This window comes from Pleurodeles waltl, chromosome 12 (genome assembly GCF_031143425.1).
Source record: "Pleurodeles waltl isolate 20211129_DDA chromosome 12, aPleWal1.hap1.20221129, whole genome shotgun sequence".
NCBI classification, from domain to species: domain Eukaryota; kingdom Metazoa; phylum Chordata; class Amphibia; order Caudata; family Salamandridae; genus Pleurodeles; species Pleurodeles waltl.
In genome coordinates this window covers 437,447,442-437,460,147 of record NC_090451.1, presented here as the reverse complement: position 1 = coordinate 437,460,147, position 12,706 = coordinate 437,447,442, and the positions used below count along the sequence as shown (strand labels likewise).

Here is a 12,706-nt window from a genome sequence, read left to right as displayed (position 1 = left end):
CTCCTTCCGGTCACTTCCTATTGGACACTGGACAGAGTCATTCCTCTGGCTGCGACACTAAAGGTCCTTTTTTTTCTTCTTGCATGCCATCTTCTTTCGTCACTGATGTCTTCTTTCTTCATTGCTGTCTTTTTTTCTTCCAGCATGCTGTCTTACTTCGCTGACGTCTTCTTTTTTCAATGCCTTTTTCTCTGTCTTCTTTATTCGTTGCCATCCGTATTCTAGTTTCTTTCTGCAAACCATCTTCTGTCTTCACTATCTTCTTTACCACATCCTGTCTTCTGTCTTCTCATGTTTGCACTCTTCTTGCGTCTTCTGTCTTCTCATGTCTTCTATCTTCTTTCTTCTAACATGCATGCCAATATGTTTTTCCTTTGTCTTTTTTCTATGTAACTGGCTTACAAATATTTTTAAAAAATTATAATGCTTGTTTTTCATTTAATAAAACAAACAATATTGTAACATTTTGTTAATACTTGTAAGCTAGTTGCATAGGTTTCGTCTTCATCTTTGTTTTTCTATTGGCTTTGCTAACGCTTTTTTATCTTGTTAGGATCGGCAGAGGTTTTTTGGGTTTTTTTTTTAACAGCGGTTTGAATACTGCATGCTTCTAGTCTTCCAGGTAGATAGCTGTGCTGACTGAGGAGTTGAGGATACCACTGAGTTTACTGGTGATGGTGCTAATGCCCAGGCTGATGTGATGAGGGCAAGAGTCCGTGGGGGATCCAGAGTGAATGGATCTCATGAGATCAGCAGTGTTCTGCATAATGAGATGTTTCCAGTTGGTTATAAGGCAGTTGGTGGGTGGGGGGCCTGAGGAGCTTAGCATATTGATGGGGTTGGCGACGGAGGGTTGGGGTGCAAAGTTTTTGTAGATGGTGGCAATTTTATTGTAGAAAACATCTGCAAGGAAGTCACGTAGGTTCTGTGAGGGGGTGATACAGTTCTCCAATGCGAAAGGGTTGGAGAATTCTTTGATGATTTTGAAAAGTTCTTTGTTGAATCTGGAGCTGGTTTGTAGGTGTGTGGCTAAGGCTACTTTCCTGGCATCATTGATGCATTTGTGGTATTGGCTGAGTGCGTTCTTAAAAGCGGATCGGTCGATGGAATCCTTTGTGGTGCGCCACCTTCTTTCAAGCTGCTTGCACCTGCATTTGGCGGTTCTAAGTTCTAGTGAATCTCAGCTGGCTTGCTTGGTGTGGTTGTTGTGTTTGTTTTTCTGGGAGCGACAGTGTCTGTGCTGTTTGAGATCCACATGGTGAAATTTCTGACGGCTGTGTCCGCATCTGCTGGAATGGCTGAGTGGTGAGTGTTGAGGACATCACTCCATTGGGCTTTGGATATCTCGCCCTAGCTCTGATCGGAGGTGCGGGCTCATTTGACTGTATTGTAAAGAGCTGATGTGAATGTGAAGTGTACGATGAAGTGGTCTGTCCAGGTGAATAATGTGGTATAGGCGTAAGAGACTTTGTTGCTGGAAGTGAAGATGGGGTCTAATGTGTGTCCTGCGATGTGCGTGTGGTCAGTGAAAATTTTGTGGAGCCCAGTTATGTTCATGCTTTCCAGGGGAGTGGTGGTGCTGGCATTTTTGGTGGTTGTTGAGGTGGAAGTTCAGGTCTCCAAGGAAGATGTAGTGTTCAGTGTTGATGGCTTGGGTGGCGAGTTCATTGGTGGCTTTTCAGAACTTTTCTTATGACCCAGGGGGTCTGAATGCGAGGACTCCTTTGATGGAGGTTTTACCATCTGGTTTGATGTAGAAGTGGAAGTGCTCCATGATTTGAGTGTCGTCCTTTGAGATGGTACAGTGGAGAGTGTCCTTGTGAATAATGGTGATTCCACCACCGGGCCCGTCTGTGTGAGCCATTGAGCCAGGTCTCCGTGAGGAAGGTTACGTCAGGAGTGAGGGAGGTGATGGTATTCCATATTTCAGTGGAGTGTTTGCAGAGGGAATGAACAGGATGTGGTTTAGGCAGGGGTTGGGTTGGGGTGCCGTAAAGGCAGTGTCTGATTGTGCTGGGGCTCTGGTGTTGCAGGAGAACAGGCAGTGGTGGCATGTGAAGGGACCTTCTATGGAGCACGGACAGGAGCGGCAGCACAAACTGTTGGGAGTGTGGACACTGAGAGTGAAAATCTCTGCTCTGCTCTGCTCTGCTCTGGAGTAGTAGTGGAGGGAGGGAGATCCAGGGTTCCTGGCGCTGGGTGTGGTTTAGGCGTGGATGGATGCAGACGGATTTGCACTTGGCATGAGCAGTGCTGTCACACAGGGGCCTCCATAAGTAGTGCTGTCAGGAGGGTGGGGCTTGCAGGGTGGTGGGGCGGGCTGGGACCGAGAACCGTAAGTAGGAAAAAACAAGGGTCAGTGGGCGGGGCGGGGCGGCAATGAAGAAAATCAAAAGCCACAAAGCAAAAGTAAGGCAATACCAGTAAAACACTGAATACAATGAAAATATTTGCGGAGTAATGACTACGGGGTGGCAGCAGGATTGCACCTGCGAGGTCTCTTTTGCTCTCAGAGCAAGAACTGTGGGCAGGAAAAAATGGCAGGAGCAGGCAGGGTGGCAATGAAGAAAAATCAAAGCCTCAAAGCAAAATAAAGGCAATACCAGTAAAACACTGGAAAATAATTAAAACAAAATTAGCAGAGTAGCGACTATGGTAGATAAACTAATTACAATAATATTAGTAGAGTAACGACTGGGGTGGCAGCAGGATCGAACCTTTGAGGTCTCATTGGGAGACTTGTCGGCAGACTCCTGTGCTAAAGCACAGGCAGCAGAGAGTGGCCACAGACCAAGAAGTCAGTTGCTGCTCTCTGAGACCCCACAGTGACCTCCATAAGTAGGGCTGGGACGAGGGAGTGGCTGACAGGGAGGCGGGGCAGGCTGGGAGCGAGAACCGCAGCCAGGAAAAAATGGCTGGAACAGGTATAGGCAGGGTGGCAACGAAGAAAAATAAAAGCCACAAAGCAAAAGTAAGGCAATACCAGTAAAACACTGGAAAATAATTACAAAAAAATTAACAGAGTAACAACTAAGGCAAATAAACTAATTACAAAAAGATTAGCAGAGTAAAAACGACCAGTTGGCAGCAGGATCGAACATGTGAGGTCTCTTAGGGAGAAAGGTCAGCAGACTCCTGCACTAAAGCACAGGCAGCAGAGAGTGGTGCACAGACCAAGAGGTCATTTGCTGCTCACAGCGACCACGCAGCAGCCTCCATAATTAGTACCAGGAGTAAAGAGGGCCGACATTGAGGCAAAAAAACACTGCAGGACTGGGCAGGGTGGTGGCAAAGAAAAACAAAAGCAACAAAGCAAAAGTAAGGCCATACTAGTAAAACACTGGAAAATATTTGCAACAAAATTATTAGAATAATGACTGTGGCGTGGCAGCAGGATCAAACATGTGAGGTCTTGTTGAGAGACTGGCCAGCAGACTCCTGCACTAAATCACAGGCAGCGGGGAGCAGTACATTCAGGTGCTTAAGCAGCGTAATCTCTCTGTAAATAATATTGCAATCAACAATTTATTAAATTAAATACTGTTTTGACAGGATTTTAAGTCAACAGCTTCATATCTGTGCATTATCCACTGATAAAGCATGCACAACCATATCATATGCACAACCCTCTGTAGTTTGTGAAAATTCTTTACATATATTCCTGAACTGAGCAGAATTGTGTTCACCATTAAAACAACACTTAAAATCATACTGTGACTAGAACAGCTTGTGAGTCATTCACACATTATACATTCTTCAACAAAGTATATGTCTCAAAATTTTCTCTGAGCTTTTAGAAATAAATATCTGCACCTTATAAATCTCCAGTTTATGTAGAAATTGTCAGTAGAACTATGCAACACATCTTTAATGTCAGAATTTGCACAGAGATATCTACAGGTGAATAATGTAACCTAAGGGTAAGCTTTAGTTTTTGTTGCATATTTTTACAACTGACTTAGATTTAAACCATATTCTATTTGTAACAGACATCTAAACGTCACACTAGTGGTGTTCAGTCTTTGAAGTACTGATGCTCCTAAAACTTTACTGATTCATAAATTTTACCATACTAAATCAGACTTATCTCCCGTACTACACTCTTTCTATTTCATACTTGCACATATTGTCAATTAAGCTGTATATGTTTTGTGGCCCGTACAGCCATCTTTGTTGTTTTACATTGTACCAATCCTGTGTAAATAATCTAGCAGTTTAGAGAGAAATTTGAGGAGCAGGATGGCTAGAGTCATCAGTCATGCCATTGGTGATGTCTTCAGTGATGTAATTTGAGATTTCATCAGTGATGTCCTGAATAATGCCATTTAACATGTAATGACCGATGTCGTTGTTGAGATCGTAAGCAGTTAAATGGGGGAGCGCAAGTTATAATTAAGTCACTGAACTATAACTGGCAAGTCTCAGTGTTTTGTTTATTTTTTCTAAATGTTAGTGTATATCTGAGTGTTCCCATAGGCATAGTGTTTTGTTTGTTAATAACATTGGTGCTGTTTGACAAAACTTCACAATACCTTTCAAAACAAAAGTTTATCCACCTCAGCTCTCTTCTGAGAAGTTTTAAGCTTATCTGTGAAGCGTGGACTGAGAAATAGGGAATGGGGAAACAGTTTTTCCCATTACAATTTCCATAGGGAATATTAGTCACTGCTATAAATAAAATAATGGAAGAATGAAATCAATTTTGGCAGAAGACTAGATCTGTACCTAGAAAATTGGCTTGAGTTAGTGTAATTCCTTTATGTAGTTCTGGAGATACTAGGGTTCACAATTTATAGATATATTAACAGTTGGGCTAAAATTCAACATTTCAAGCCTTCTGATTGGCTAAGGGGACTTAGTTGGAACATGCACTTTGATTGGCTGGCCGCAACATGAACGGAAATGCTACAGCTGCCATTATGAGACTCAAGGACATGTTCCCCATTCCCAAAAATGTAATAGAAAAAGGACATAAGGGGTCATGGTAGTGATACTTTGACCTCTTATGCCTTATAAGGAGAGGGTTCTGCGGGACATTTAAAAACAAATATTTGATTGTTTTGGGTATCACAGTCGAACTGTGATACCAGAGATTTTTTTTTTTAAATCTTAGTTTTTCTGAAAACCCCAGGGTTGGCCAGGGCCCGGGGGGTCTGCACATGTTTTATGTTTAATAATGTGTATGCCCCTACCACCGAGTGCTATAGGGAAAACGCCTGAAACAACAACTCCGGAACAACAATTACAATGTTAACGCAAACGGAACCACGCTTGCATTAACAACTCCCTTTTTCTCTGCCTTAACCACCCTTGTGCTGAACAATGCACATGCATGGTTAAGGCAAAGAAAAAGGGAGAGTGCATCGGGAGAGGATTCGGTCAGGTACGTGGGGCAGGGGCAGGTTTGGGGGTAGTTTTTAGGGGTGGGGTGTGGATTAAGAATTTGGGGCGTGAGCTTGGGACGGGGTGGGGGGGATATCTAGGTAGTTTGTTTTTTTAGGGGTGGGGTGGGGGATCGTGGTAGTTCTGGTTTTTAGGGGCAAGGGGATCGGGCAGTTCTGGTTTTAGCGGCAGGGGGTCAGTGTAGTTTTGTTTTGGGGGTGGGGGAGTCTGGGTACTTTTGTTTTTGTGGTGGGACGCTGGGTAATTTGGTTTTTGGGGTGGGGGAATCGGGGTAGTTTGGTTTTTGGGGGTGGAGGATTGAGTAGTTTGGTTTTTCGAGGTGGGGGATTGAGATAGTTTGGTTTTTGGCAGTAGGGGATTGGGATAGTTTGTTTTTTGTGAGTGGGGGATTGGGATAGTTTGGTTTTTGGGGGTGGGGAATCAGGTTAGTTTGGTTTTTGGGGGTGGAGGATCGGGTAGTTTGGTATTTGGGGTGGATGTGGGAGGTTTGGGGTAGTTTGTTTTTTTGGGGTGGGGATTGGGTCGTTTAGTGGTGGGGTGGGGGGGATCAGGTCATTTGTTTTTTGTGGAGGGGTGAGGAGATCGGGGTAGTTTCGTTTTTAAGGGTAAAGTGCGGGTGGGTTGTATTTAGGGGAGGTGGCAGAGGTCAGGGAAGGGTTTAGGGCTCAGGGTGGGTGGGAGGTATCCAGGGTAGTCTTGTTTTAGGAGCGGAAGGTTCGGGGTAGTTTCAGTATTAGGGGTGGGGTACCTCTGGGCCTTAGGGCAGGTGAGGGGTTAGAACCACATATGCCGTTCCATACATGCCTTTAGTAGGCATGCTTTTACAACAAAAAATTGTTGTAAAGGCATGCGTGTAAAGGCATTTGTGGTAGCAACACGGTCATTGTTCTGACTGCGTTGTTCAGGCATGCATGGTTCCAGCATTTGTCGTTCCATCATACATTCACCCCTGGGACTCTCATTTCCCAGAGGCTTGTGTTTGTTTGATAGGGTCCACTGACCATGACCTGCGGGCAGGACAAAAATCACATCTGCACAACCTGCCCTCAAGGAACAGGCATGGAGAAGGAAGCTACTGGCTCCTGCACTTGCAGAGCTCTGTGCTGACAGGTTGGGAGCCAACTTGGCAATGCAGCAAACTGTACTGCATGAGTTTTGAAGGGCATATTTTACTTCTTGTGGTGCCGCAAGGAAGGGCACTGACACAACCAATGAATACCCTAAGTGTTGTGGGGGGCTGTGGGGTGTGTAACAGCACCACACACATTTTAAATACATTTGAACCCTAATTCTCTTGGGTCATTGAATACATAACTCCAGGAGATGTTTCCATCATTTTTAGTGCAGTCTGAGCTCAAGCTGCATGCTCTTCAGTTGGCGTGTAGGACCCCTTTTTTTGGTCCTATGTCTATATTATGTGGCCTGAAGAGTGCAAATAAAGTGCTCATACACATTTTAATGGTTCTTTTGGTTAGCATTGCTTTATTTAAAATATTTTAGTTACAATAAGTCTTAAAGAACATTGCAATGTGTGTATTAATATAAAATGTATTGGATTATGGTTATTGTTCCCATTGGTTTTCATAGTAAACTATCACATATGGTGTATTTATTGCTGAGGTGGTTCCTTGATGAAGCTAATTGGTCTACTTTGCTGATCAAGTAACAAAGCTAATTTGCTTGGCTCTTCTATATTTATGTGGTGAGCCCTTGACAAGGCTAGTAGGCCTACCTTAACAAAAATGTCATTGCTTTATATTGTGATGTTGCATCTTGTATAGGTGACAGAAACTGCTTTTATGGGGGTCATGACCCACAAGGGGTAAAACATGATTTGAGGGTGTGACCAAAGGTAATTCCATTTACTGGTTGTTACTGTTGAGCCCCAGTGAATTGGGATTGCTAGCCAACACCGCCTACCTTGAGTAGACCTTGGGATTAATTTGGATTGTTAGCTCACACCACCTACCCTGAGTAGGCTTAGAACTGCTCTGCCTTGCTACTATGCGAGTGCCAAGTGCTACAATGTGGTATTTGGTTCTCAGTAAGGAGACAAATATGTACCTATTACTTGAAATAAGATCTTACTTTATGTTAAAAACAGCCCTACTAATTCACAGAAAATGACAAAGATTAAAGTGGCAATATAGTTAAGAATAGTAATAATCTTTGCATTAAAAAAATAGAAATCCATTGAAAAACATTAGTGATCTTATAGTTGGGTAACTTTGTCAGGTTAAATGTAACATTTTAAAGTAAAAAGAAACACAAATACACTGAAATTCACCAGTTATAATTTACTGAAGTAACTATAAGTTGCCCCCTCGCTACACACTGACGACTATGACCTCACGTATTATATCACTCATGGCCGTGCTATGATACCATTGATAACATCACTTGTGACATCGGAAATTACATCATTGATTATAATACTGTGCAAGGAGTATCAGTACTGATAGACAGGCATGGCAGCAACCTACTAGTTGCTGTACTCTGTTTACTGCATAGATTTAGATGGTTTTGAATGTTTATGTTCAGGATAAGGTTATAGTTCAGCCTAATGCCAATAGCTTTTTATATTATTGTTAAGGAAACATATGTGTGCTTTGAGCTCGTCTTTCTAAAATTAAGTTGATTTCACGTAGGACTGCAGACCCTTACATTCCTGTGCTCTTTCACACTACCAGCATTATTGAAAAACGTTATATTTAAAATTGTACTGTACATAAATGTGACAAAGTGTGACTTTTGTGAACCATAACAGTTTTGTGAATTTTATCATGCTTTATATTGTTTTAGATAAAAAGTGCAATGATTTTAAAGCTTAGAGCTGGAATCTGTGTGTCACTGCAACTCATAAATTCATATCCTGGCAGTGTTAAGTCAGTTTTTAATCCTTTCAATGTAAAAACGAACCGATTATGATTGAGTAATAGGAGTATAAATATGTATAATCTGAAATGGTTTAACTGCAATACTTTTTAAATACTAGAATTACGTTAATAATAATGTCAATGATGGTGTTTATTAATATTCTTACATAACAAAGAGGTACTCCAAAAAGGAGAGGGCCCAAAAACACAAACTTCCTGTATAGAATGCCTTATTAGTAACGTGGGAGCTTGACCAGAGGACATGGACCCAAGTCCTCCACAAGAAATACAATGATAAAGAATAGGTAAGGTCCCACTTAAGCAGTCTTTTTAAAGTCAATATGCCGTTAAGTTCAGTGGATTTGATGTATGAGATTACGACAAAACACCTTTGTTTTCTCCAATGAGAATTTTTATTTCAGAAGACAAGTAACTCCCAGTTGAGATAAAACTGGATGTGTTCTTTAGAAGAAACAGAGGATCATCCAACAAGTGTTTCGCCCCACAGGCGCGTATGCCAGGGCTTTCTCAAGGCTGAAAAAGAGGAAAAACAATATACGACTGGAGGGGATATACTACGGTTGTATTAAAAGAGAAGAAGATAAGAGAAAACAAAGATCAGGATGTGGAAACCCGAAATCGTGCAACAAAGTTTCTCAAAAACACTTTAACCAAATGAGTGGTGGTCCGAAAAGGGTGGGAAATGCAAGAGAATTGGAAAGTACACAAATAAAGCAGGATAGTAGTTACTCGTGCTTATGCTTGTGTCCTTACAAGCTAAAAGAGGTGTGAATTAGACGAATGTGATAAAAAAGAAGGCGTGAACAAAGTCACCTGGTGATTATTAAAGGGAATATAGCCAGAGAGAATAACAAATAATTATCTTGGACACTAGGTTAGTAATGCCTATTACTGAGTGTGAATTGGGGAAGGGAGAGTGAGGATAAGTATACTAGTTGGTGTTACATTAAAGAAGAATGACTTTATAACAAAACTATTTCTTTATGACTCAATATGTAACTATAAACATACCATATATACAAAATGCAGCTTGCAATGTAAACAATTGTATAAGCATAATTCCATTCTGCTTATCTGCAAAATAAATAAGTAAAGTCGACATGTAACGTTTACTATAAGATTGAACAATATCATGAAAGGTCAATGAAAAATATCATTATTGAAAAGCAAACAAGAAAAAGCTACTTCATGTTAACTGCCTTAAATGGAAATTTGTAGTATATTACTATGGGAGATGCGAGAATCTTAAAGCACGGAAGTAACACGACGTCACTCAAGGGAAAGCATAAGTGGCTCCTATTTGGGAAGCTAATAACTATGCGAAGTTGGTTAGTAATAACGATATGGAAAAAATTGGAAGGTCGAGATTAACCCGACATGAGACTCCTAATGACTATATATAGTTGGACAAAAGGGGGCACTGAATCGGAGCCCCAGTCTCACCTGTATAACGTCGGTGCTGTGAAATATTAAGGCAATCGCATCAGTCGCCGTAATTTTTAAAACGTAGGCTGACGCACCTACCTGGTTCCGCGTCTTAAATGTGTATCGATATACTGAAAGTCCTACCTCAGTGTTAATGATGAGGTGTGGACAAAGAAAAGGGACTATCAACAGCAAAAGTAAGCGGCGCCATCTTGAATTTAAGGTAATGGGCAGCGCCATCTTGTATTCTTGTATTTACCTTCGTCCGAGGTGCGGACGGAGAAAAAAAATATATATTCTTACATGTATCATTAATGTTATACGAATCATAACTATCATATGAATCTTATACTTATTACTATACTAATTGTTATTATTACTAATATTTTTTAGTTGGAATATTGATATCATTATTATAAATCTATTTATTAATGTTGTTAATAATAATCAACCATTATATTATTATTTAATTCTAACATGCAGGCGCTTAACATATCTGAAACTACCTTGATGGAAGGATTCGACAGAGAAGCAGTGAACATTGTGACACAGATGTTTGGGCCATTACTGGTAAGAAAATTATTATTATTATTCACCACATGCCATGGTGTGTCCCACATAAAATATGTGTTTTACTTTCAGGGAATTCAGATTTAGAGCATAAAAAGGGAGCCTCCATTTTCTAAGCTGCTTTAACACAAATTATCCTTCTTTCTAGCTCACCGTTATGATGTGTGAAGTGATTATTATTTTCTATTTCATGCATTCATTAGAAGTAAAAGCCCTGCTCACAAAATGTTAAAGTTCAGTCCTCCTTTGGCTAAAATACAGCTTCCTTTGGGAATACAATTTGGACTTGTCTTGGTTTGTCCTATAGGAGATGTGCTCTAATAAGAGGGAAGCATACAATGAAGGAACAGTACCTGACACTCACTAGAACAAAAGGTACATTTATCTGGATATTAAGAAATTAATGGGATTGTAATTTGGGAATGCTACATTTAGAGTAATGTTGCCTGTCACACACAGTTATGATGTAAGGAGCCAGTTTGGATACATTAATTCATACAGCACAAAAGAGTTAATACGATCTTTGGGCATTTTTCTAAAGCCTTTATTGAATTGTCATCATATGATTCATTTATTATTTTTATAAATTATGCATGTGTGATATAATTGTAAACATTCTACAGCCTCCAAGTCTGTCTAACCTATGTCTCATACCTCATTTAGATTACAGCATAAAGTCTGAAACCATTGGAAGTCCTGTTTGTGAAAAATTTAAAACTGTCAAAAAACTGAGCACCCAATAGGGTGGCAGAAATCACAGTTAGCACCTTGATTATTATAATTGTTATTGTCAAAATGTTTTCCCCCAAAAAGCTGGTCTCTGTAGTCTAATAATCTTTTGAGTTTGCTTGGTCCAGTTCATAATGCCCAGTTTAACAGAGGCGATGTGATACATTAGATACATGTTTAAATTAAATAATTAAAAGGACCAAAAATTAGAAATATAAATTTTGAAAGCACAGTAGTTTGAAAGCAAAATGTCTGGAAAACAATAGGGCATAAATAGTTAGAAAATGTTAAGAGATTTACATTATAATGTTTTTGTATGATTAGTTGTGGTTATTGAAAGTGTTTGGGTTAAGGTAAGGTATTGTGTTAGGATTTGTCTGCATTGTAAATTTGTTTCAGACTTTTTGCCCATTTTGCACATGTACATTTTGTATATGTAATCTGATACATATTCTTGTGTGACCAACCATTACATTTCAAACTACGAGACGAATACCCAAAATTCATCTTGTTCTAACTAAACTGAGATCTGTTTTCAGTTCAGTGTTATGCTTAACAGTGTTATACCATTATTTCCGGTGTACAATCCAACCTGGTGATTGTGAAAGAAGAAAATTGGAGTATTACATTGTACCAATCCTGTGTATTAAATCTCCCTGTATTTAAGTAGGGGCTCCCCCACCATTCTGTTCCTTCTTTACTGCTTCCTCTTCTATGTGCATGCATGGATTGCCTACACTCCTTTTCCCACATTCGTACCAAGCATTTTCCATACCTCTAAACTTCTGTTCCTTCTTTCTCTCTTTTTTCCTCATATGTTCCATCATTCATTGCATATCACTGGCCATACATTTTGTTTATTCAAAGTCTGCTGCACAGGTTCCAAAGTTTTCCTTAACCAATTTTAGTCTTGTAATGTTTATTTTTTTAAGTAATTGTAAGAATTTCCATTCCTTTTCCACTTTTCCAATCAAGGGTCCAATATTGGGTTACTAAATATCAACTTGACCATTAATTAATTTGACCGTTAGACAAATAATACTTGTTAGCTAAATTTTCTTTAATTCTGTCATTCATCGCAATATTTTGGACTTTTGCACCCATGTGCAATATTCCTAACCCTGTATGGTGACATAGTCCAGCTCTCCTTTCCTTTTTATTGCACAGGCACTCTGTACATAATATATCCGGGATCTATTTTAATATTTCACCTAGACTTTGGCTTTCCAGCTCTCACTTCAGTAGCTTTTTCAGTGATCCGTAAAGTCTTCTTCATTTCACTAATGTAATGCTCCTATTAGTGTTAATCTAAATGGGCACATTTCTCTGCTGCATAGAAAAAAACAATATTTAACTCAAAATTCCCTATATTCATGCTCTAATAGTATTAACATTGGTGTTTATCTGAAGTCTCTGTACATTCAGCATTGCCTTTGCTTTTACCCACTACATCAGTCAAAGGGGGCAAGAGTGACCTGGCTCAAGTAGTCCTGCTCTTAGTGGATGCTTTTGAGTCCACCCCACACCCTAAGATCATACTGCAGCATTAGCAGCCTCACACAGATTCAAAATCAAGCTGTAGTGCCATATGACCTGATTACAGTTGTGCACTGAATCACGCCTTAAGTACTGCAGGATTTATAGATCTTACAAATTTATGTTTATAAAAATAATGATCAATC

The 12,706-nt window shown here is 40.1% G+C and overlaps 1 protein-coding gene across 1 annotated transcript in view; it reads left to right on the top strand.

Moving 5' to 3' along the window:
- The window catches only part of LOC138267784 (fatty acyl-CoA hydrolase precursor, medium chain-like), a 548,521-nt gene that overhangs the window by 441,978 nt on the left and 93,837 nt on the right, over positions 1-12,706 (top strand). Inside the window, exon 9 of the mRNA XM_069216985.1 lies at positions 10,209-10,295. Coding sequence (XP_069073086.1) covers positions 10,209-10,295 — 87 coding nt within the window. The remainder of the gene's footprint in view (positions 1-10,208; positions 10,296-12,706) is intronic.